The following is a 25,419-nucleotide window of genomic DNA, read 5'->3' on the forward strand; positions in this document are numbered from 1 at the left end:
ATTATATCCTTTTTAATATGGGAGCACTGTAACTATGAATTGTATTCAGGGTGCAGACATAAAACCGATTTGGGCAGTGGCATAGTATTTTCCATTTGTTCTCCACTACTTTTCTAAAAATTCTTTATTTTACTTTTTTTGACCATGACTGACCATGAAACTTCTTTTTCCACATAACTATTTATTACGGCTCTAAGAACTCTTTTCCAATGACCATACCTAGCTGACAAGCCATCACTGCCTATGAGAAGGCTGGTTTTCCTTTCACATATCCCCTTTCTTTAAGTGAATTTTGTTTGTCACTTTACCATTTGGTCATGCTACACCTGAATTTCTTTGGCTTAAGATGTGCCAGTTCCAAACAAAACCTTTCCCAAAGCAGAATCATTCATAAGGCGTAGCTGCAAGGGGTTTTTCTACTAATGTTAGGTGAAGCTGCAACTTTTTCCTTAAAAACCATGCGCTCCTGGGGTGCTCATCTTCTACACAGCTACTTAATTTTATGGAATTTCTTATCTCCAAGATATCCGTCTCTCTGTAAGTTGGGTCAAAACTGGACAATAGCAGAAACCAGAAGAGAAAACAGCATGAATGTTTAATCTGATCATACCCTTGTTTCCCTAGGAAACTAGGATGAAAAGAATTCCTGCGCTCAAGAACACTAGCTCTTCATTCTTGTACTATCAGAGCTCACAAAGTCATTCAGTCTTCCAGACTAGATATCAATCCAAATTTTTATTTTTGGGAGGTGAGGAGTGTTATGAAGTCAAAATGGAACAGGCACACGAAACCTTATTTTGAAAATAAACTCCTTACCTAAAATCCATTCAGTGAGAAAGAATGCCTAAATAAACAGAGGAATAACTTTTCTATTCCCATAGCAGAGTACTTTCATATTCTGACCCTATGCCTTTACAAGCCTGTGTTAAGACTTCCAAGTTGTTGATATTTAGTGAGGAAAACCATTTACAAAATGTATGTATATTGAGATAGACAGATTCATCTCACAAAAAGAAGGGAAAAAAAGGCACAGAGGCTCAGATATCAGTTGTGAAAAACTTTCATACAAGTTAAAGACATTTATGTATGAGCTACAGTGGTGATATGTTTCTAGAGATTAACAGGCTTTCAAAGGAAAGCACTTGAAAAACTCTGTTGGGAAGGAAACTATACAAGGCATGGGATACGCAGATACCAGCAAAGCTGCGTCTTTCTTTCTCTTTCTTTCTTTCTTTCTTTCTTTCCCTATTTTATTTGTCTTCAGGAGCAAGAGGAAATCTCAAATTTCACTCTCTATCAGAGGTCTACTACATTTACTGCTATTTCTTGCCCCTCCACTTCTACAACTTTGCTGTTGCCTGGGTGCTGCTTTGTGGTGCAGAGAAAATGAAAGAATAAGGGTGTAGCATCAAGTCTGCTCGATCACTAGCTGTACAGCTAAGCTGCTTATCGACTCGCCTTGGGGCACTTCGGCCAGGGTTTCAGACACCATATGGAACTATTTGTGAGAGGGGGATGGTTCAAGGAAGCTTCAAAGAAAACGAGAATGACAACATTACTGTAGAAAACAGACAAGACAGCAATCCCAGAGATGCATAAGTTTCATCTGGACTGCTATTAATTTTAGCAGCTCAACTAGCAGAGGCTCTTTGTGATGGTCAATATGTTAGAGTTTTTATAAGAGTTATCATATGCTAGTCTACAGTTCTCATGGACATAGGCTGTACATGTAGTATTGGAAATATGTAACAATTTTTCACAACTAGGCTATGAGCACAGAAACTATTCCTTTTTGTGACAAAAGACAGGAACCTGAACCAGGAATTGTTGAGGGCAAAGTGTTCTGCAAGTTTGAACAATAAAAGCATAAGTCAATATGGCTAATCTCCAGAGATCTCAGCACAATCAGGCATAATGCAGGACAGTAGAAATTAATTTTGATTTCCCACATTCCAGCTCTGCTCAAACCAATAAACCTCTTTCCTGGTTTATAACAAGTACTGTCTGACAAAACAATTGAGCAAAACAAAGTTGCATTATAGGAAATCACAGCCCAGGTCATACCAGCTGTAGATCCAAGCAGATGATAACTCCAAAGCTAAAGCACTTGTATTTCATCCTCTTCATGACAGTATTGTGCGACGCTCATGATCAGTGTACAAACTATAGTTTCAAATATACAAACTGTATTTTCAAATACAGGCTCTTTTGTATTTTAAATGTAACAACTTCTCTTTAAGACCCTTCCTCTCTTCTCCAGCAGATGTATAGCTAGAAGTACTTCCAGAAACAAAGCAAAAATTAAGCATAGAGAAGTTTATTCATTAAATGCAGATAATCTGTTTCAACTTGGAAAAAAATTATATATACATATATGTGTGTGTATATATTTATACACACACACATTAACCTTGACGCCTGATCTCCAGAGAATCAGCTGCAATAAAATACTATACAAGAAGAGTACCTAATCAACAAAGAAAACTGGCAAGCTAACATTTACAATAAAATTTGTTTTAATTATGAGGTTTTCCAACTAAGGATAAGAATTATGTCATAATCAAGACAACCATTGAAACCACAGTAGTGGGACAGCAAGGCTCCAACCCCACAAAGGTTATCAGACCCAGAAAGTCTGATAGGTATGATGAATGCATGTTTCATCTTACTAAAAACTAGGAGAAATTTAGAGCAAGGACCTGTTCTGTTTGGCTAAAAAGATGATCTCAACCACACTCATATCAGAAAATGCCAACTGGTTTCTTAATTTACTGAAAAAGTACATTAATCAGCAGGTACTGGCAAAGCGTGTTTCACAAGTCTTTATCAAAAACATATTGTCTCCCCTTGCAGAATTTTATGTGCCACAAAAATTCACTGCAGACACAGACTAGAATTACATTTTGGGTATTAAAATACTCTTCTATTTTAACTTAATATTATGGAGTTATAGATAATATAGGTAATTTATAGATCATCTGAATCAAAGGGGGTTTTTGTTGGTTTGTTTCACTGTGAATGTTTGAGGTTTTCTTTGTCTGTTTCTGTTTGCAGTTTTTTGTCAAATGCATTCTCTGTAGAAGAAGAACGCTGTCCTGAAATTATTATTTCATTATATTAGTGAAACGAACAAGAAAATCAATACACACTTTAACAGATTATTAATGTCAGCTTTAAAGCTTTATTAGGCAAAACTTCCTAGCGTTAACATTTCTACATTCATATCAGAGAAAAAATAAAATAAAAGAAATCAAAATCATGTTTCTAGGAGCTATAACAACAATGATACTTTTTCACTTGTCATCCCTGGTGGCAACTTGATGCTGCCAGTGGGCCTCACCAAAATATAGTAGATCATTTGTGTTAAGGGACTTAAAGAGAAAGGAGACCCCTGATGGTTGCTGTGATATTTGCAGACTCTCTGTATAGAGAATGAAGTGAGCCTGGCAACCCAACTCAGGCATGAAAAGATTTACCAGTAAATTTGAGAGTATTTTCTACACACATACCCAGCATTAATATACACTGTGCAGCTTTTAGCACTGTCTAGGTAGAAATAATTAGAGTGTTGTAGGCTACACCCTGAAAAACCATGCCTTGGGTTATTTTTTATAAAGACTACACAAAACATGACTTTGTCACTAACGTTGTATAAGGGAATTTCAGAAAAATGTCTTGACGATTTTTGCAGAAATTCAACGACAGAAATCCCACGTGTCTTGAAAAGTCACCTGAGATCAGATAATTTACTTTTTCCCTACATACATAGCTCTGACTTCCTCTATGCCTCAGTTCCTCATCAGGAAAAACAATAACAGTATCTCCCTACCTTATAGCAATATTTGGTCAGGTACAATAAGGTGACAAGAATGAAAAATCCTAGATACAAGTTTACAATCTATGTTAACATCTTTCTTCTTCTCCAGCCCAAAAACGTCACCTATATATTTCAGCCACCAAAACAACAACATGGTTGAATCCTGTCTCCTAACCCAATAACAAAACTCTTCGTACTTTGTGAAAATCCTCGCACGGCTAACAATCCTTATCTGCTGAGCTTGCACTTCACGTGTGAGCTCTAGAACTAAAGCAACTGATGATGACAGTGTCCATAACAGCAAAGCTAATAAACAGGAATCGGCATCAACTGGAGTGAACTAGAAGACATTTACTTTTGACGATACACCCAGCTCACATAGACTTCATTCACGAGTCTGGACAGTTCATGATATCAGCTCTTCCAGTCACCAAATAAGTAAAATTTCCCTTTCACAGGAATTGTCAACTTAGTTAAAATATTTAAAACATTTTGCGCGTAATGCTTCTCTCCCATTTTGAGTTATTACAATTTATCTACAAACCAAAGCTGCTCTTGAGATAAAGACAGACTACTGAACTTCTTTCATACAACTTAAATACCATGTAGAATAAAAAGAAAGAAAAATACACAGTGATTTCATCAGAAACATGATAATATATGATAGTAGGCAGCACACCTGCCTTGAGGGAGAGCTTCCATCCCAGGATATGTTAAGAAAGCAGAGGTGACACAAGAAAAAGTGAAATTAATGAAAGTGGAGTTTGACTACATTGGTAGAAACTGTCAGTCTCCACTCATCGCAAATACCATATGATCTTTACATGAAAAAGCAGATAGTCAAAAACTCAGTTTCACATTTCAGGAGAGCTGCTGCTGACTGTGGATGCTAAAGATCCTGTAATATATTTCCCAATAGCATGTACACTAACATAGCAGGTGGGAGAAAATCCACTCAGAGTAACTGAAATGTGCCAACTGAAGTGTTCTCCTGCAATTGCAATCATACACAATATTCTTAACTTCCTGACTTGATGAGCACTGTAGTACTGACCAACAGCTGCTGTTCAACACATTTAGCTGCACCAGTGATGGGCAGAGACACAACATTGAAAAGTAAGGGTGAATCAGTATGTTTAGCATAAAGAAAGAAGAGGGTTGAGTTACCAAAATATCAACATGAGAGTACAATGGATGCTTCTGCATTACAACTGATTTCATAGTAAGGCAGGTGTATGAACCTACACTCCAACCATAAATAAAGGAAAAGAATTTAAATACAGTACATTATTTTACCTGTCTTTGCATCTCTTCAATCTGTCGCTGAGGGACACTTTGCAGAATACTGTACATTTCAGGCATCTTTTCTTCAGGGATCACAACAGAGGCTCTATACACAAAAATCAGAAAACAAATTATAAGATGAGAAGAAAGAAGTTCTGCAATAAAAGATGTCAACAGCTTTTCAAACTCAGAATTTTGTCTTATTCCAATAAGACACGTTCAAAAGATATTAGCAGAAAGAAACAGTCTTCTCTCAGTGTAATTAATTATTCTGTATTAGTTCCTTCAAAACACCAGTCAGTCTGCCCACAGATAATGCCACGGAAGTCTAAACTGATCTGTACAGACAATTTAATAAATATGGAAGACAAGGAGCCCCAGAAATCCTGAATTCTCATCTCTGGATTGCCAATGACTTGCTGCTAGCTGAATGTTTGGAGTGACAGAACAGCAATAGCATATACAGTGCTATGCATACAAAATAGTAATTTTTGTACGTATTAACCTAAGATCAAGTAATGGTGTACTCAGTTATAAATAATTTACCTTTCAGTCTCAGTTGAACTTAGAAATCATGATACAATATAGAGAATTTAGCATTTACATGATGCAATTTTTAGCATATACTTTTCTTAAAACAGCCTGAATGCAGACCAGCCCCCACTGAATTCAATATAAAGCAAGTCTGTTTTAGAAGAAATATAATTGGCTACAGGATAACCAAATGCGCTGTCATCTCTGCCTCACTTGTTTTCCTCTCCGATTTTAGATGTGTAATATATTAAGGGCAAACACTGCATGTATCTTACTCTATATTCTATTCCCTGTAACCCCCTTGACACATCACCAGATTTTATTCAAATCACTGAATGCAATGAAGTCTCTTATGCAGTAGTTTGATGTACAATAGTGAAGATACAGACCTCTTCCAGTCCAGAACCTCAGAGAAAGGTAAAATGTAGGAGTCAGCAATGATGACTGGGACACATCCAGCTTGAAGAACATCGCTGAGCACAGCCTGTCCCAGGCGGGCTCCACGTAGAACGACACAGAACGTAGACTCCTGTCAACAGATGGTATCCAACATACAGATGAGGAAAATAAGAAAATGTTAGATTTGTATTATAAGTGTGTGTGTGCATGTACGCGTTATGGTTTCCTGCTCGCCCCCTCATAAAAAATACAGTCAAAAGGAAAATTGGCTTGCTCTGTGCAACCAACGTATTCTGAATTATTAGCTAAGTCAAAGTAATTATGCAACTTTATCTTTCAGATGCTCAAAAACACAAGTGGAGAGATGAGAAATCAGCTAAAGGGGCTATTCTATGCTTTATTTTAACGGCCGATTTCTCTAACTGAAAAAATTCAAGGGTAAAAATAAGTTAAACATTTTGAAAGTTTGGCCTAACAAGAGGAGCAACAATCAATATGAACTCCCTGAGTACAAACTCTATACAGCCAACCTGATTTTCTTCCATTATAGGGCAATCCAACTCTAGGATAGCAAGTAACAGATTTCGTATCTCAACTTAAAAAGGCATCTGACATCATCTTTGACAGCATTTTCATAGGCAAATTAAGAAAGCATGGGCTAGATAAAGCTGTTATAAGCTTTGTAGTTAAATAAATTATAGTTATGGAACTCTAACTATAAAGCAGTTAGCTGTGGCTCACAGGTAAAACAGTGATGGACCAATATCCTTTGCGAGGTACAACAGTATCCAACAGGTCCCTCAGTTAACCAAGTAGCAGAATTAAGACCATTCTTATTAGATCAAATACCTAGGATTTTGTAGGATTAGCAAGCACAACGGATAACACAATTAGTTTGACATATGCACAAATTGACTAAAAAATTATCGATACGTATAGCGTTCAACACTGAAAAAAATAACCAACTGCACAAATATAAAGCATGACGTAACTGGCTAGGTTTTGCACTTTGCAGAAGAGGACATTCCCTACAAAAGGACAGGAAAAAGAAAGGATATTCATGTGTCAGCAATGTTGTGTTGTTGAAAAAACAAACCACTCCACCCACAGGTTGTATTAGAATGCAAAAAAAAGTACAATATAAGAGAGCTGAAGGAATTGCTCACTCTTCTCAGTAACAAAAGACCTCAGAGTAGTGTCATCAGTCTTGGGCAATGCACTTCCAGGGGTAAAAGAAAGGATGATTACTTACCTTGAAAGTATGATCTACAAGGAAAGACCGACTATATTGATACTACTTATTCTGAAGGGGTGAGGGCAGGAGGAAGTTTGCTAAAGGGAGCTCCAAAGATATAAAAAGTTGATGCAAAAAGGAAGAATATAATCCGCTTACTCATGTCCACAACAAACGAGACAAATAGTCATGAGCTTAAACTGCAGCAGAGAAGACTTCTTGACTATGCTGCACTCATCCTGTAAATAGGGACTTCAGTTCTCATTGCCACTGAGGAACCTTGCTACAGATTCAAGATTGCAAAATAAATGCTTGTAGAGTTCAGCTACACAAACAAGGAAGAAGCCCAAGTCACTATTATCCCTAGGTCTAAGAAAGAAATTCTAAAGTTGGTGCAGGGGCTCCTACAGATAAGAAAACATCTTTCCCACTTGTGTTCTGTGGCCTGAGGAAAAGGAGCCAGGAGGCTCAGCAGGCAGCAAAACATCAAAATGGAACTAGGAAATACAAGAGGGTTTCCTGGCTCTTCACTTGTTTCCTAATGCAATCATGAGAGCTGTGTTCATACCCATAGAGCACTAAAAGGCTCCAAGAGAAGACTGAGAACAGGAAGATTTAACAACCCAGAAGCCCAGAGCCTGGCTAGTAGGAAGTCTGCAAAGGCAGCGCTGGAAAGTCTGAACTGGGATCACAGTCCCCCTTCCCCCACTCTGTCAGGAAGAGAAGGAAAAGAGGGTGCAGGGAATGGAAGGAGCAGAGAGAATGAACACACATTTTAACCATTGACTCACTAGATCACACAGCAGCAGGTGGAAGAGACTCTAGTCTCTAGCCTGGGAGAGAAAAAAACCAGAAGCCCAGATGTGGACACACATGCTCATCTGCCCAGATAACCATTTTTCCTGTCTAGACAAAGGTTACTATAAATACATCTCCTCGCATCACCACTGTTATCAGCCAGACATTCCAAAGGGAGATGCGGGGCTCTGCAAAGGAAAGTATTTTAACAATCTCGGCATGTGCCAGCTCTCTTCTGAGTTATAAAATCATATATAGCAAGATATAGATATAGATTCCCTGACTTGCTATCCTTGAGCAATCTAGTCTGTATTTAAAGAAATAAAGCAAATAAATATTTCTTTTCTTTTGGCTGGAAGTTTAGGACTCGGAGTGACCCTTTCCTCCCTCTCCCCCTCCTCCACAAGGAATTTTAAACATATTTCCTACAAAACATAACAGAAGGGGTGGAAACTTGGCCTTTCCTCAGCTTGTTTGTTATTTTATCATCATTTGGCGAAGTTCAAAGACGGATTATGTGCTGGTGGCCACAGACAGAGCACAGTGGCCTATGGCGTAACTCCCTTCACCATAGTGCATGCCAAAGCACCTCTCTGTCAGTGAATTGCCAAGAGACACAGGGGTCTGAGAACGCTATCTAGTTTTATCTTCACTCACACCTCAAAAGGCCTCTGGAAGTTGGGCCAAGGCCATGAAAGACATTTCACCTAGATGTTTTCATAGCTGTATGCTGACAAGTCTTCTAGCTCAGTCTGTCATATCTATACAGAGAATTTTGTAGGGTTTAACTACTAAGCTGCATATAAAAAAATATAATCTGACCAACTCTCCTTAAATGTAGCACTCTTTTTTGCCCCCAAATAAGTCCAGGCATAGAGTCTTTGAAGTTCATTTTAACATTCCCTCCAATTGACAAAGCCATCTTCTGTTCCAATCCCCATCTAGCAAGGCTTGGACTGTAAGAAATCAATTCCAAATTCATGCCTGCTGAAGGTCATTTTTCCAGTTATTCTGGAGGGTGTAGATTCCAACGTTCTTCCTGAATTTTAAAGTAAGCAATTTTGTCTGGCCTCCAAAAGTTTCTCCTCCCATTGTGGCTGGATTCGGTAGTATCTTAGTATCATTTTTTAAGTTTACATGACATTTTCATGTATAGCTAGAAGACTACGATGACCAATCTCATGAAGCTGATCTATGTATAAGCAGTGTTTTCAAATTGCAGTGTAGTCTGCATATCAGTTTCGGTACATAGTTCTTGGCCCTCTTAAAAATAAGAACAAAGTTAGGATATAGCATCCAAGCTATGAATTACACCATTTCAAAAGATAGCCAGCACCTTAACTAAACACAAGGAAGTACCCTACCAGGGCTGAAGAGGAGCAGCTCTTCTGCTAAGGCAATCACCAAGGGGAAGAGAAGTTTGCAGGAGAGACAGCCTTACCTGAAGCACTTGAGGATAATCAAAGACTTGATTCTTGTGACAGCGCTTGCGAACAGCAGGGACCCCATCTGACAGATTTGTACATTTGTCTAGGATCAACACTGATTCCCCATTCTCAGCTTGAAGAGCTTCCAATTCAGACCGGTACTCTGGGTGCAGAGCCATTTGAGATGATAGAATGAAATACCTGCGAGGACTGAAATCCCACAGCAAGGTTACCTGTGAGTTTAATTCCAAGATGGTCTAGAACACATTTCCTTCCATCCCGGAAAAGCAGAGCAAGACTAACTAAATGTGGACACACTGCCAAGACCGTATTTTCAGACAGAGCTGGAAAAGGCAATGATGCAATGTAATTAAATCTTGGATAGTAAGTGGCCCAGCATTATTTACGATTTCAAATAAATTTGTACTTGGAAAGAATGCTTATTACATTAGAATAGGCACTTGCATTATAACCTCTGTTAAAGACTGAAATAAACATTATTTAGCTACATATTAAAACAACTTGCTGCTGATGCCAGGATTGTTTGTCCTTTTCTTTGGTGTTTGTGTACTATAACAAAGTAGATAGGACACTGAATGCTGCTGCTGGTTTCTCCTCCCATGTATTTTCTCACCAATTTTAATTGAAAAAAGACACTGAACTGACAACTCAGTTACCCTGCACTTCTTTAGTCTTGATATGGTGACAGCAACAACAGGACAAGCTCACCCCACTATCTCTGGTTCAATTCTGTCCCTTTTGGACAACATAAAGCAGCATTTTCAGGACAAAGTTGAAAGCCCATTTTCCTGTTCACTCTTAACTCCCACCATGTTCCAAAAATCCATGAATATTTACAGCATGCCTTAATACTAGATATTAATTCAGACTGGACATGAAGAAGAATTTTTTTACAATGAGGGTGGTAAAACACCAGCACAGGTTGCCCAGAGAGGTGGTAGATGCCCCATCCCTGGAGACATTCCAGGCCAGGCTGGACGGGGCTCTGAGCAACCTGATCTAGTTGAAGATGTCCCTGCTCATTGCAGGGGGGCTGGACTAGATGACCTTTGAAGGTCTCTTCCAACTCAAATGATTCTATGATTCTATGAATACTGAAGCGTTTCAAGACACTAATTACCACTGCGGGTAAAACACACAAGAATACTGTCCCAAATCAGGTGCTCGCAGCTTCAAAAAGTTATGTTAATTTTGGAAAACAGTATGTCATGTAATTTTTATACTCATCTACTTTACTTTCTTTTCCAAATGGGTCAGCTAAGTCAGACTGTTTCCCATTGAAAGGAACACACAGCGAGTGCCTGCCCTCACGCTGCCAAAGGAACACAGGAAACACAAAGCCTGCACTTGAGATTGCAGTTCTACCCCACATGATGCTATCTTCAATTTACAGCTCTGAAAACACAACATACAAACATACACTTCAAAAAGTCAGACCTCTCCTGTGGCTTTTCTCACCTCTTCTGCTCTTTTTCACGCTGGTCACTTTAGTTGCTCCAATTAACAGATCAGACTTGCACAGAATTTTTTTTAAACTTTCTTTTTTTCCCCAAGCCTCCAGCCGCTACCAACTTGCTACCAGCAGCTCTATATTTTTTTCTAGCAGAGATAGATTTAAAATATTTTAAACTATCCAGCTAAAAAGGAGAGTAAATCGAAACCCTTCAGTTCAGCTCTGTAATAAAATATATAATAAAAAAGAATGAAAAAAGGATTTGCCTTAAAAAAAAAGGAAATACTGCTGCAGATGAGAGATAATAAGTGTCTATAACCAGCTAAAAATTATGCAGGTTTGTATGTGTGTTTAAAACCAAATTTTGCCTTGAAACTGTCATCATCCTATGACACTTAAAATCTAGCTATCAAAGAAAGCAGGTCCCAGCTCCCAGGAAACAGCACACTAGTGTAGTGGAATGTAATAATTTATCCCTAGCAAGTCTGAATTCTGAGAATCGATCCCTTGTCACACTCCTCCTGCATAAAGCCATCAAACCTGGGAATGCATTTCCATGAGCAAGACTAACTGGCCACTAGATGGTAGTCCAGGGCCTGCAGTCTGCTCCTCACACACAGGAGAAAAAAAAAAAAAACACACAAGAAAACAAAAAAAAACCACAGGCAAAACCACCAAATAAACAAAAACCAAATAAACCCAAAACCAACCAACCAACAAACTTTAAGAACATGGAAGCTCCAACACATTCACAGAACACAGCCTCATGCATCAGCTCCTGCATAACCGTTTCTCTTACTCAACCTAAAACCAGACAGAGCATTTAGGTGACTAGAGGGACATGAACAATTTGACTGCATTTCTCTTTACAATGGGTTCTGTGCATGCCGAAGCCTATCAGCATGTCCATGCTTTCCAGACAGAAACACAAAGCAGCTTTCACTCTGTGTCAGACTGCAATAGTACCTGAGCTCTATGAAGAATCAATTGCAATGCAAACAGGTGCCCCTACGCTGGCCTGGTCCAGGGGCATCACAAGCAGGAACATCAGGGGTGCGAGCAAAGCAAATCGCTGCCGCACGAGTTTCTCCTGTAATTAACTGCAATGTCTGACTTGAAGCAGCCCAGAGCAACAGCAAGAGCATTGCTCTTACCAGAGGAGAAGACAACTGAAGGCAAAGTACAATACCTTTTTGTGTCCAATAGTGGCAGCACCCTTTCAATCACAGTTTTCAACTTTCACAATTCATATTCTCTACAGGATGCTGTCAGAAAAGAGGACCTAAAGCTTCTGCGCTTCTAAACTTATCTTCACAATACGCAGACAAGTCATTTACCCCCATTGCCTCAATCTGCCCATTTTTTAAACCATCACAGAGGTAAGACTTTGTCCAGTGAAACATTTTCAGCTATGTAATTAAGAGGCTCACGAAATATTAAAAGAGCAGTCTTCCATAATCAATTAAATCATGTCTTCCAGACTTCTACTGACGCATGTTCTGAAGATACAAATGGATTAGAGAAACCAGCACTTTCCAGTGTAGCTCATTTTAATGGCTAATTACATTCCTTGTTAAAATTGGTGCTTTTTTCCCCACTTGTCTTGCTTTACTTCCAACTACAAGGGTGCAGGGGTTGCTCGTGTTTATGTCTTACTCCATTACTTTAAAAAAGAAAAAATAAAGTCAGTATTCTAAGCTCTGGATATAACTATTCTCATAATCAAATCAGCTCTCATTCTTCTTTTTCATGAGCTAACCACACTAATCTCCTGAAGATTCACTCTGCAAGAACTTCTTCCCTTCAGAGCTGTATGTACAGGCTTCTATTGTTCCAAACTATCGATGTCATTCTGAAAGGACTTCAGAACCACAAAAATATCTAAACTGATTTACACAGAATGTAGCCGTAAGACATACGGAGGTAAAGATCACATCCTTGCTCCTGTTCTCCTGTTACTCATTCAAAGTTTGCACTGGCTGATACCATCTGAGGCACTTGTGTTGATCCCCATGATCCCTTCTGTGTCTTTAAAGTCACAATGGAGGCACAGCATGCTTCTTTTATCATTGCAATAGTGATCTTTTGCTATTACTTTGCTTTTAAGTATCCTAAAATAAATTGTCCAAAGCAATCTTTTATTAGGGAATCTATATTGCTTTGAATTACTGCCCTGCCTTACTCACACTTTAGAGAAACCACACATATTAACACCTAGTTTTATTTATATCCGAAATATCTTGTCAGCTTACTGGAAATACTGAATCTAACTCTACTAGAAACATTGTCATGCTGTCATATTTCACACCTTGGTTTCTGGAGCAGGAAAAACAGAATCAGTCCCAAAAAAGTCCTCAGTTCATAGCTAAAACACACATTGGCAGACAAGCCAAGGCTGTTAGCATCGGAATATTCATATATTTTAATAGCACAAGCCAGGCATGACCACGGCAACTGTTACAAAATTGCCCAAGACCACCATCAAGCTAGCAGCTATATTCATATTTCATCAGCATCCATATCAAACACAATATTGAATATACTTTGCCCAATTCATGGGAACTGTATTACCCTGGTCCTCTTTCTGGCAGATCCACTTCCCCCGACAACGGGCTGTAAACAGGAATACTGACGTCATAGCCTTGCCGGTAAGTCCATGTGGAGAAGCCTCCACCAGCCAGCAGAGCTCTGAAAAATATCAGAAAGCAATTTTAAACAGAGTACATACATCATTCAGATTCGGAGTGCGATTTAATGATTGTCATTACCAGAACATCAAGAAGACGCATGCACTGAGGTTTTTCCCTCAACTTTTGTCGGTGACATTTCTCACGCAGTTTTTCGGTTCACTTTACTTTTCATGAACTGGCCTTACTGACAGATTGGATCTAGTCAGAGTGCTTACAGTTGCGTATGATCACTGAAGAATTTTTGCATTAATATAGGGAAACTTAATCTACTGCAGTCATTATGATAATTCCGCTTTTTTGCAAGCTTAGATGTCCTAAGTCAATTTCAAATAAATACATTCTTAAGTATTTATATTAGTTAACATATTCCTTGATGCCTGAACAACAATAGGGTATAGCATAGCTCTCAAAGTGTTAAGAGACAAGCTATATTTCAGATACAAGTCCAAGTAGAATAACACAGTATCTTGGCAGCTTACAGTGACTCTCGACTTCTCAGGCTGGAAAATAAAATGAAGTCATTTGCAACTGTATTTTCAAAGTGATCATACAAACCAGTGAAAATTTATTTCATTTTTATATTATACAAGAAATGCTATAAACAAAACACATGACAACTAGAACTCCATATGTTCTGATACGAAATTCCAACAGTAGAGGCTGCTTCGGACAGTATGTGCTAGAGAGCATGGGAATTGAGAAAAATAAATTAGGATCCCAACAGGATGACCCTGGTTGTCTGCGGCTTTTTCTAGATGGGACAACCTTTTGCGACACACAAGAGCTTTAAGAAACAGAAAAGAACGATGTGTACAGAAGAAAGCAATTCATCATTCACAATGCCAGAAAAAAAACAGGCTTGTTACTATCTCCTATCCCAAATCAGGCTTCTTTGAAATACACTAGTAGAGGACACCAGCTTTTTAGTTGCAATTTCATCTCCAGTGACCAAGTGGCACCATGAACACATAATCCTTATTTCCAAAAGCAGCTCAGATTCAGCTGCTTTAGTGAGACTTCTCGAACAGCTGATCAAACTTTCAGACCTTTGTCACCAAACAGCAGGCCGTGCTATACTTTAAATTGCCCCAGGGATGCTGGGTCTGCTTAAGGTACCATACAAAGCAATTTGGAGAAAAATATTTCTCCAATTCCAGTTTCTCTCCTTCTCTGTGGAAAGAAGCAGAACACAAATACACCACTACACTATGCCCTACAGAAATGATCTTGAGGAGGCGTACCCACTGCAGCAGCTATGATTATAGCCAAAAGCCTTATTAACCCAAGCTTGCATACTGTCACAGTTCAGATCAGAGCAGATACATGTCTCATTAGTAATCAGAACAGACACATCAGAGCAAAAAGTCAAGGCGAGACTGGAAGAGGCATTGACAATCCATTAGCTGATACGCTTGTTTTCAGATATCACTGAATGAAATCCATAGCAGAGTGTTTGCAGAAGCAGCTTTTCCACAGCTGTTACACAACAGTTCATTGTTATACCTATCATGCAAGACCTATCATTTTTTCCCATCAGAATATGACACCCCAGATAAACACATGTATGTTCTGCCTGTTCTAACCCCCATCAGATGTCCCATGGGTACTTTGCTTCCTGCTCTGACCTGCAGCACAGTTGTTCAGTGTTCAAACACCACAACCCCACTCTGCCATACATCTGACTTCACCCAAGTAGTCAAGCAAGCAGTCGTGTCATTTAAGCAGCTCTTCGAAAATCTCAGGCTCCAGATTAGAGGATCTGGATTACAGACGTGTTTCACCTTGATGACAATTACAGAATCAAAACAACTTGCCCTTTATAACTCTTCACTCAGAACACAAACTATGGTAGGAGCAGAAATCAACTCAAGAACAGGATGATAAATCAAGTATGTGCTGAGTGAGAATTTATGTTCCCAATCAAGTGATGATTTTTGGATTCCTTTCCAATACCTCCCCTTCGGTGACATGTACAATGCTATGACTCGGTCTCACTCTTGAAGCTGCATATTCCATGTCTTACCCATATTAACTCAGTCACAAGCAGGGAGAAAAAACTGGCTTGGGTGTTGCTGTTCTTGCACTTCATATCCCCCTCCTCTTTTTTTATCCCCCCCCTAATTGGGAAACTACAACCAGATTGTTTTAATTGGATCCGGTGAAAACATGACAGCACCTCATCAGCCTTGAGAAAGCAGGTGTGTGCCATGCAGACTTCTACCTAAATAAACCCACAGGGAACCAACACCAGTTAAATAACTCCACTCATGTTTTCATTGTTAGGGGCAGTAACAGAGTAGAGATATTAACTCCTAATGTACTCAAGACAAATAATCTTTAAATTGCACTGATCAGTGAGGAATGAGCCTGTTCCTGAGCAACTTTTCACCACTTTTTTCACGCATTTATTTTTTTTCTACAGATATTGATCCTTCTTTCTCTCCAGGTAGTGCCCCAACTGGTCTGCACTCCAAATGTTTCTGCCCAGCTGTCATCAGCAGCAGCTTTCTGCCAAACTTCACAAGTCACTGAAACCCAATTCACCAACTGAAGCAGAACGAAAAAGTAACGTAGTTCATACATTTCATTCTAGAGCTACAGAGCAGCTTTGCAAAAGAAATCTTTTCATCCTCATTATTGTACCAAATTCAATAGCACTAAATTAACAAGTAATGAAGGGCTTTTTTTCAAGTTTTATGTCAGGACATTACATATGTTTTGGCAGCTAATACCAGCAACATAGCCTCCATGTCCACAAGGCAGACTTCCACCTCTGAAATTATGGAATAAAATGCTTTTATACTGTCTTTGAAAACTGAATTTAAAGATTTCATGAACAAACAACCCTTTAGTGAGGTAACTTTGCTAAAGATTTTTCCAGATGTAAAAATACCTTATAAATTAACTCCTCCTTGAGCATAAAGTCTTATTCTACCTGGATTAATGTGCTACAGCAAATCAACAGAACATGACTCTACCAAAGCTCATGGTCCACTATCATTCAGCTATATATGATCTCTGATATGTACCAAATAGAGAAAGTAGGCCACATTCCCTGTGCAAACTTCACAAATATTACCTGTGTAGTTCAGCAACGATCCGCGCGGTCCCACAAATCCAGTCCTTCTGGTGGGGTACTGGTACAGTTTGGACCAGTTATTCAAAAGCAGTTGAACTCTGCCAGCACATCTTTTTCTTGGCCTGCGGCCTCTCGCTGCATGATGCTACAGCTGTCCTTCACCCATTTGTAACATGTGCGGACATTCTCATATTGAGAAAACACACCCAGCTCACTTATTCTGTTAGACAAGAACTAAGATCTCCAGAGGACTCCAAAATCATCCTGTAAGCTCATACTGCACAACTCAGGCCCTTCCAGGACTAGGTCCACACTGTTTTTCACAGATTCATTGTGTTCACGCCTGTGACCTGTAGTACAAGTTCTGTACTACACTGAGTACAGTCTAACTGTTGCTGCCTACAAAAAGAAGTTTCTACCTTTTCTCCGTTCCAAGCACTGTTATTGCCTCTCTTCTGTCTTACAGCTGGTGATTGTACAGCTGCAGGGTGAGTCAGTTTGGCAAGCTACAGCAGCAGCAGCTGTTTGCCAAAAAAAATTTGATTTTTAATTCAAATTACTCGGCTTTCCATGTTAGCATGACAAACACTTAGAACAAACGCCTACCGAAATACTGTATTTCCTGCATACTAAGCCAAGACGCAAACGGCCAAATATCAATAAACATTTGACCAAAAAAAATTACAAGTTGTGCAGTGTAAGAAATCTACTGCATTCAATTAATAAATCTGCTTCTTTGATAGACACACGCATCCACAAACACACAGCCCCAGAGGAGTCCGTTCCATTAAACAGCATTGTCGAGTGAAAATTCTCCTTAAGAAGCATAAATCTTAAGATACCAAATACAAGTATTTACTAACACATTAACAGGTTTAGTTACACAAGCATGATGCTTGACTGCCCTCTTTCGGCTAACCCACGTGCCTATAAGATATTTCATATAGAGATGAAGTATTCAGACCAGACATGAGGAAGAAATTTTTTACAATGAGGGTAGTAAAACACCAGCACAGGTTGCCCAGAGAGGCGGTAGATGCCCCGTCCCTGGAAACATTCAAGGCCAGGCTGGATGGGGCTCTGAGCAACCTGATCTAGTTAAAGATGTTCCTGCTCATTGTAGGGGATTGGACTAGATGACCTTTGAAGGTCCCTTCCAACCCAAACTATTCTATGATTCTAAGTAAAAAGCTAAAGGCTTACTCCACGGTCAGTGATGTAATTACAGTCGGTAAACTTACCCTTTGAACATGTCCAGAAAAAGCATGTTCTGTTCTGGCATTGAAGAATGTTTTAAATTGTCTTTGGTGCAAAGAAACCAAGATATACTCCATGCAAAATCATTTTAGCAAAGATCCCATACCTCAGGCAAGATTTTGTTGACATTTGGCAGAAGTTAACCTTGATCTTCAAGAGAGGGACTGGTTACACTCGTTACTCAGCTAAACTAAGCACATACAGGCTAATCTAGTAGAAGCATATTCAGTAACAGTATCTAAGCTAAATAAGTTTGTCTTACTCTTATGACAATTTCCTTTGCCTTATAACCTCCTTTCCTCTTCCAAAAGTAAACTACTCTGCAAGTGAAAATTAAGCTCAGGATTCACACCTTTTAAGTTTCTGGCAAATAATTTCAAAACACACTTGCCAGAGAGTAACTAAGAGCAGTTGTCCAATTACTAATACAGTGTAATTGTTAAGATAACAAAAACTATTGAAATTCACTATTGTTTTGTTAAGCATAGCAGCTGCATTAAGATGCCCTTGAAGCATCGATCAAAACGTTGCATCTACGATCGATCTTTGAACTTCTAATTTGCATCCAATGAGATATTCTGTGAAGCGTTCGGGTTCGGTAACACACAAGATACAAATCTAACCTCAAGATTCTCCATCCTTACAGCAAACCCAACAGTTAAGAGCAAACTCTGCCAGCCACATCCCGTATAAAATTAAGGACGGGGCTAAACCGTCAGATTTCAGGAGCAAACAATTGTCCTATACAAGACAGGGACTTCTCCACTTCCCTTTTTTGAGAAGCAATGAAGTTGTATTCCAGCTTTGTAAAGGTTAAGGAGCACATCCTTTGCTATCACCTACACTTCTGAGCTTGTTGCTTCTTCAATGGCATTTAAAACCAGACCTGTGCGCTCAAACACCGCAAAACACATACCTATCTCTAGGAACATCTAGGGCAGTATTATAATCTGGTGGCCCTCCAGGCAGCATATTGAAGAGCAAGTGATTTGTGCCTCGATCCCACCTAAGACAAAAGAAGAAACAGACAACAATTAGAAAGGTGTTCTCTAGACACAGATGGTAAATTCCGTCAAAGTCAATTGATGCGCTGCATCTTCCCCTCCAGCATTAACCTTCGTTTTTTCCACTTTTTGTTCTTTAAATTCACACACTGAAGTTTCAACAAGTACCTGGATAACTGTGCCAAAGCCTGAGCTGTCTCCTTGATACGGAGCGTGTTCTGATTGAGGACATCTATGGATGGCACAAAAAGGCAGGCCCGGTTGACATCGTCAGTGTAGAATTCACTGTCAGAGATGGCAGTTAGCAGCTCATTGTACTCCCTGGAAATGGTGTTGCTCACTGATGTCCCGTATTCATCCACGTAATTTTTCAGTGAGTAGATATATACCTTGATTTTGTTTTTGGGATTGAAGCCACATCGATAGACATCGAAGCAGGTATGCATCCTGCAGCTGAGGTCTCCCCGCTCAGGAATGGGGCTATCAGCAGGAAGCTTGACCACAGGCACATCATGGACACTGCGTTTTTCAATGGTCCAGTCACTGGACGACTCAATGGAGTGAGGCCAGAACTGGAACATCCCTGTGGCAATTAGGCCAAGCAGAACTATGGAAAAGAGAGTGATGTAGTAGATGCGATGCTTGGTTTTCATCCTTGGGATGAGGGCTGGACCCCGTGTGTTATATTTGGCTGACGCACACATAATGGAATCAATTATCTCTTGTCTCTAAAAAACAGAAATAGAGAGGTTTTAGGATCAACTCTGGAAGAGATACATGGTTATCACAAGGCAGAGAAACATCCAGTTAACCTTTTCAAGGATTTTTGCCTTGGCAGATTACAGCAAAATTTCTTCAGATGCTCACATGTCCCGCTGGAACATAAGATGCCAACTGGAACTGCCACTTAGCAAGGACAATATGAGCCTGATCTGATGGGCCTGGCTGTAATGGAATTATGTTGGCCAGTTAACAACAAGTGACAAAAGGACACGGCTTGGGCAACGAGGGAGGAAGAAATCTCAAACACTACAGACGTAGTGAGTTCTCGTAGGTGCCACTCCATCTACATTTAGGTGTATTAATAGTGAATACTAATAAAAAAATAAAATGCTCATCTACAAGTAAAGAGAAACAATCTGGCCACCCCGCAATGGGCTTATCATGAGGCATCACAGAGAATTTAGGATTATACCACTTCTAATGTAAAGGTGCTTTCAAGCAGAATTTTACAGAAGCCCCACCATATCCAACTAGAACGATGCTAAACCGCTGCTGACCAGAAAAAGGAATTAATTCGTCATCTTTGTCAATGTGTCTTTTGGGGCAAAAAAGCATTCTATGAGCTGCCACTGCAGATACATTAAGAAAAGTATTTAAATAATAGTTCACTGTAGTCTGAATAACACTTGTAGTGAAAAACACAGCGTAATATGAAGTATCACAGAATCACACAACTGCCATCATCTCTGATGCTTCTTAAAAGGTTTTACACACAGAATTTATATTAACTACAGACTGAAGAATCAGTTACTTGTTGCATGCAAAAACCTGCTTAGGTTTGCAACTAATCCAACCCGAACTCTCCATACTGGGAGCTTTTTAAATCTAGTAAGCAGGTTTTTCCTGAAGAAGAATGTGGATGGTATAATTATGTGTTTTCCCTTTGGACAAACGGGATGTTTTCTTGCTTTGACAGTCAACTGTACAGCAGACAACAAATATGAATAAAAGAAGTATCAATGAGGCATTAAATGGTCTTCATAACAAATTGGGTTATGTTTATATGGCAGCCACTGACAAAAGACTGTTAGGATGGAGTGGCTAACGCGTGAAGTGACTGTACTTACACACAGCAGCACAAAAATAATCTCAGACACCAATAAATATTCCACTTTTATCAGTCGCTCTCATTGATTCTGGAGACAGCTTTTAAAACCTACGGTACGAGACAGTTCAGCTGTGATGCTGTTATCAGGGCAGATGCCAGAATGCTACGCTACTATCCGTTTCATAAATAAAAACTTTCCATACGTTTCTGACGGTTAACCACGTTATTTCCTCTTCCCGACAGAGCGCCAGAGCCACTTGCATTATGACAAAGATCACGCACTTGCTGCAAGCACTTGAGTCACTCGGCACAGCTGTCTAGACCTGAGCCTGGGGGGGAACCTCAACGAGACGTAACCCTCCATCCACGGAACCGCTTCACGCCTTCCACACTGCACACAACCCTCCTGGGCAACCTGCAGGCACAAGGGGAGGCCTGCTAGCACTTGGGGATGACAAGAAAGAGGAACAAACACAGCGGCAGATAACAGGTGGCAAAAACCCTCCGCGAGGTAACGGCGGCCGAACCAGCCGCCCGCCGCGGGAGGCCCGGGCTGCCCCGGCTCCGCACTGCCCGCGACACAACCGGCAGCGGCCGGGCCCCCGCCCCGCCTGCCCCGCCTCCTGCTCGCCGTGCCACCCGCAGCGCCCGGGACCGCAGGAGACACGGCCCGCCGGAGCGGCGGCACGGCCGGGGCCGCCGGCAACGCCCGCCGCAGCCCGGCCCGGCCTCCCCGCACGGCACCTGCCGCCCAGACTCACCTCCGCCCGCAGTCGCTCGGGCCCCACCGCCCGCGCCGCCAGCTCGCAGGCGGCCCCACCGAGCGGGGCTGCCCCGCCGCCGCCGCCGCCGCCGCCGCCCCGCCCGGCCCGAGGCACGGCGTGCGCACGCGCGGCCCCAGGCAGCCCCCACCCCCGGGCCGGAGAGCGGCGCCGTCCGGCCCCGACACCGCGGAGGGCGCCCCCCTGCGGCGGGAGGGCGCGTCTGCAAGGGGAGGGGGCGGCCCGGGACGGGCGGGGCGGGGCGGGACACCCGTTTGGGTTCACCTGCGGCTTCAGCCCTTCTGGAGGAAGAAAAACAGCATTTTCAAACCGCAAACTCTGTGCAGTTCTGGGCGCCACAGGATAAAAAAAGATATAAAGCTACTGGAGAGTGCCAGAAGAGGGCTACGAAGTTGGCGAAGGGTTTGGAGGGGAAGCCGTATGGGGAGCGGCTAAAGTCACTTGGTTTGTTCAACCTGGAGGAGACTGAAGGGAGACCCCATCGCGGTCTGCAGCTTCCTCACAAGGGCAGGAGCAGGGGCAGGCACCGAACTCTTCTCTTCAGTGACCAACGACAGAACCCGAGGGAATGGCAGGAAGATGTGCCAGGGGAGGTTTAGGTTGGATATTAGGAAAAGGTTCTTCACCCAGAGGGTGGTGGAGCCCTGGAACAGGCTCCCCAGGGAGGTGTCACGGCCCCAAGCCTGGCAGTGTTCAAGCAGAGACCGGACAACGCCCTCAGACACATGGTGTGGACTGTGGGGTTGTCCTGTGCAGGGACAGGAGTTGGACTCCATGATCCTTGTGGGTCCCTTCCAACTCAGGATGTTCTATGATTCCATGAAGGCCGTGCCCTCTCCTCCTCCCCAAACTTGCATTGCAGCCTCAGCACCCGTGTACAGCCCCGCACGCTGCACAGCCTCCTCGGCCCAGCTCCCCGCCCAAGCCTGATTTATGTTTTGGGGAGTTTTCTTGACTGTTGGTGACTTTGCTTTCAACGCTGCACGGCGTTTAGCCCCCCTCAGTGACTGAAGCCTGGCTGCAGGGTTTGGAAAGGCCTCTCTCTGCTGACAAGACATTTCTTCAGTCAGAAGGGTACTGGGACAACATCAGTGTTTATCTGGGAGTACAACATTTGTACTGATGAGCCAACACTGCCCTGTTTTTCCATGTGTTTGCATTCTTGGGTCCCTTTCTTTCAGTTCTGTGTATCTTCTCCAAAACTATTTTGGGCTTTCTCACAGACCCTTTTGGCTCGTGTCACCTCCCAACCTGCTGGATCCCACTACTTCAGTGAGGTAAAAAACCCCACACCTTCCCCAAATCCTTCTCAAGAGTTACTTGAACCAACCTCTCTTCTGACAGAAGGCAGAGCAGGACAAACATATGGCACAGAACTCCAGCTATGCAGGAATCACAGACAACTGGCTTCATTCTCAAGAACTGGGGGTGACTTGGTCTGTAGGCAAACTGACCATTCGCAAAAAAAAAAAAAAAGTAAGAGGCTACAGCTGAACCACACACATGGCAACCGCGCAGCAGAGATGTTTCAGCAGTAGCAGTGTCGTGTTCCTGCACATAGCGCCCATGTCCTCCACCTCTCCCTGCCCTCTGGGCTGATACCAGCAGTGCCACTGAGGTGGGAACAAGGCTGACTTTACATCTCCCACCTGTAAACAGTTCTCACCTGTTTACTGGCTCTCCTCTCTTGCTAGTCTGAGGACAGATATGGGCTGTTTGAGGAGCAAGTCCTTTGTTTTTAAAACCACAGGTCTCCAGGGAATGTTGCAACAGCCATTGAGCTACTAGAGCTCGGTGACATCCTGCCATGTTAACTTCTCCTGCTGCAGCCCCTTCAGTTGCATGATTTCTGGGCCAGAAGCATCCCCAGTCTGCTGCCTGCTCTCTGCTGCTGCCTGGGGTACAAGACAGGCCAGCTCTGGTCCTATCCTGTAATCCTTGGTTGTTAAAAGACTCTTACCACATGTGTCTCACAGTGTCAGCTTTTGCTGGCCTGAAACGTATTATCCGCCTCTTCTGTTTTTCTTGTATCCATTTTTATGTATTTGTATATCGTATAATGTGTGTTTGTGAAAGGGTGAGGGGTTTGTACCGGTCACTGCTCTAAACCTCCAAAACGAGTCTCTCTCTCTCCCACTGTCTTACACACAGAGTATAGTGTCCTTAAGCAGTCCCGGCTGTCTGCAGTGACTCGCTTTCACTTCACCTGCCCTTGGGAAACCTGCTGCCTGCAATGCCGTCCACATGCACACACAGAGACAGCTCAGAACTCCCACAAGCAAGAAGAAATGCTGTCACTGCAGTGCTTTCTCTCTCCCAACCTCTTCTCGCACATGTTGCATAGCAGGTGATGCAAGATGCTCCTCAGACTCACTGCTACCTTCTTCATCCTGTCTATGACATTCAAAGTCAACAACAGAAAGGACTCATAGATCTTAAAGCATCCTTTCTGAGCACTGGTACTAGCTTTTTCTTCCTCCCTAGGGCAAGTTACTAGGGTTTGTTAGAGCACATGATATTTCTGGTCTTAACCCATCAACTAGAAAATGCTGTGAGTGGCCCCATTCATAAATCAGAGGCAGGAACTCTTCTTCTGGAGGATGAATGGACCATGACCCATTTTGTGAATCAGAAGGGGCACTGTTCACATGCTGGGGCTGCTGGGACGAGCGCCAGATCTCTGGAGCCATTGGGCTCATCAGCCCGGGCCGTGCCTGGATGTGACCGGGCTGGGGAGGGGGGTCTGCAGCCGCCCCGCGTGACGGGGACACTGGCAGGTCCACGTGGGGCCGGGGGCCACCGAGCGCAGCCTGTGCCAGCCCAGGCAGTGCCCGCAGGCGCTTCCTCTGCCTCCCTGCTCTGCGGGGAGACGAAAGCGCATCACATCAATTGCAGCTGCAGCATTCACAGAGGCTTCATGGTGGTTTCATCCCTATAGGAAAATTTGGAGAGCAGTGCAATTTTATTAAAAGCTAGAATTAAACAAGTGCAAGCAGCATCAGCTATTTTATTTCAAAATAGCAAGAAAAATGGAGGATGTAGCCTGTTTTTATAGAGATTTCCCTGAAACTACATCAGGGAGCCTGTTTATATTCTAGTGATGTAGCTAAGCCAGACAAGTCTGCAGTGCAGCATCTATTTTTAGACTCCTGGTTGCCATTTATAGCTTGTAAAAATATTCATCAGCAACTGGATAACAGGCTATCAGTTTCTATAAAGGCACAAGAGAAATCAGATATTTTACCTCTCTTTGCTTTGCCCTTTTACATCCAGCCTTAGATGACTCATTTGGGGTCATATGGGAATTTCTTTTTAAGAGCTTTACCATCACATCATACATTTGCCTGCTGTCGCATACAGCATCATGTATTTTCTGCTGGGATGATCAGTATACAGAAGAGAGAGAAACACTCAGAGAGCCTTTTCCTACTGTGTCTCCACACATGTAAAGCAGCTGCATGTGAAATTATGCTACACTTTATGCAGTCAGTGCTGGAAGCAGCATATTCTGAAAATGCCTTTATAATAAAAGGAGAAAATTTTAAAAGGCAAATATGAAGGGAGAAACTAATGGCTCAGGGACATCTTTTCCACTGTATTTTCAAGCTATGGCATAGCATAACTAAAATATCATAGCTCATTGTTTTCTTCTGAAAAAATTGTTAGTGGCTACTACCAATATATAAGGCACTGGACTAGATGAAAGAGTTTCTAGTATAAGAGAAAGCAGGATATTGTAACATCCAGATCATTGCCTTGGTTCACTTTTTTGATTTATGTCTTATAACCAAATGATACCCTCATTTGTA

At 41.7% G+C, this 25,419-nt stretch overlaps 1 protein-coding gene across 2 annotated transcripts in view; it reads right to left on the reverse strand.

Annotated features, from left to right (window-relative positions):
• Positions 1–21,687, reverse strand: part of EXT2 (exostosin glycosyltransferase 2) — a 79,135-nt gene extending 57,448 nt beyond the window's left edge. The window contains exons 1-7 of one of the 2 annotated variants that reach the window (XM_065636490.1): positions 21,590–21,687; positions 19,166–19,725; positions 18,910–18,999; positions 13,539–13,655; positions 9,508–9,703; positions 6,025–6,164; positions 5,114–5,207 (exon numbers count right to left, since the gene is read on the reverse strand). In XM_065636490.1, the coding sequence (XP_065492562.1) occupies positions 5,114–5,207; positions 6,025–6,164; positions 9,508–9,703; positions 13,539–13,655; positions 18,910–18,999; positions 19,166–19,701 (1,173 nt within the window). In that variant the 5' untranslated portion in view covers positions 19,702–19,725; positions 21,590–21,687. Of the gene's footprint in view, positions 1–5,113; positions 5,208–6,024; positions 6,165–9,507; positions 9,704–13,538; positions 13,656–18,909; positions 19,000–19,165; positions 19,726–21,110; positions 21,197–21,589 lie in introns of those variants that run through there. The other variant, XM_065636491.1, reaches the window with a different exon arrangement.
• Between the last annotated feature and the right edge of the window lie 3,732 nt (positions 21,688–25,419).

Source organism: Caloenas nicobarica, chromosome 5 (genome assembly GCF_036013445.1).
Source record: "Caloenas nicobarica isolate bCalNic1 chromosome 5, bCalNic1.hap1, whole genome shotgun sequence".
NCBI classification, from domain to species: domain Eukaryota; kingdom Metazoa; phylum Chordata; class Aves; order Columbiformes; family Columbidae; genus Caloenas; species Caloenas nicobarica.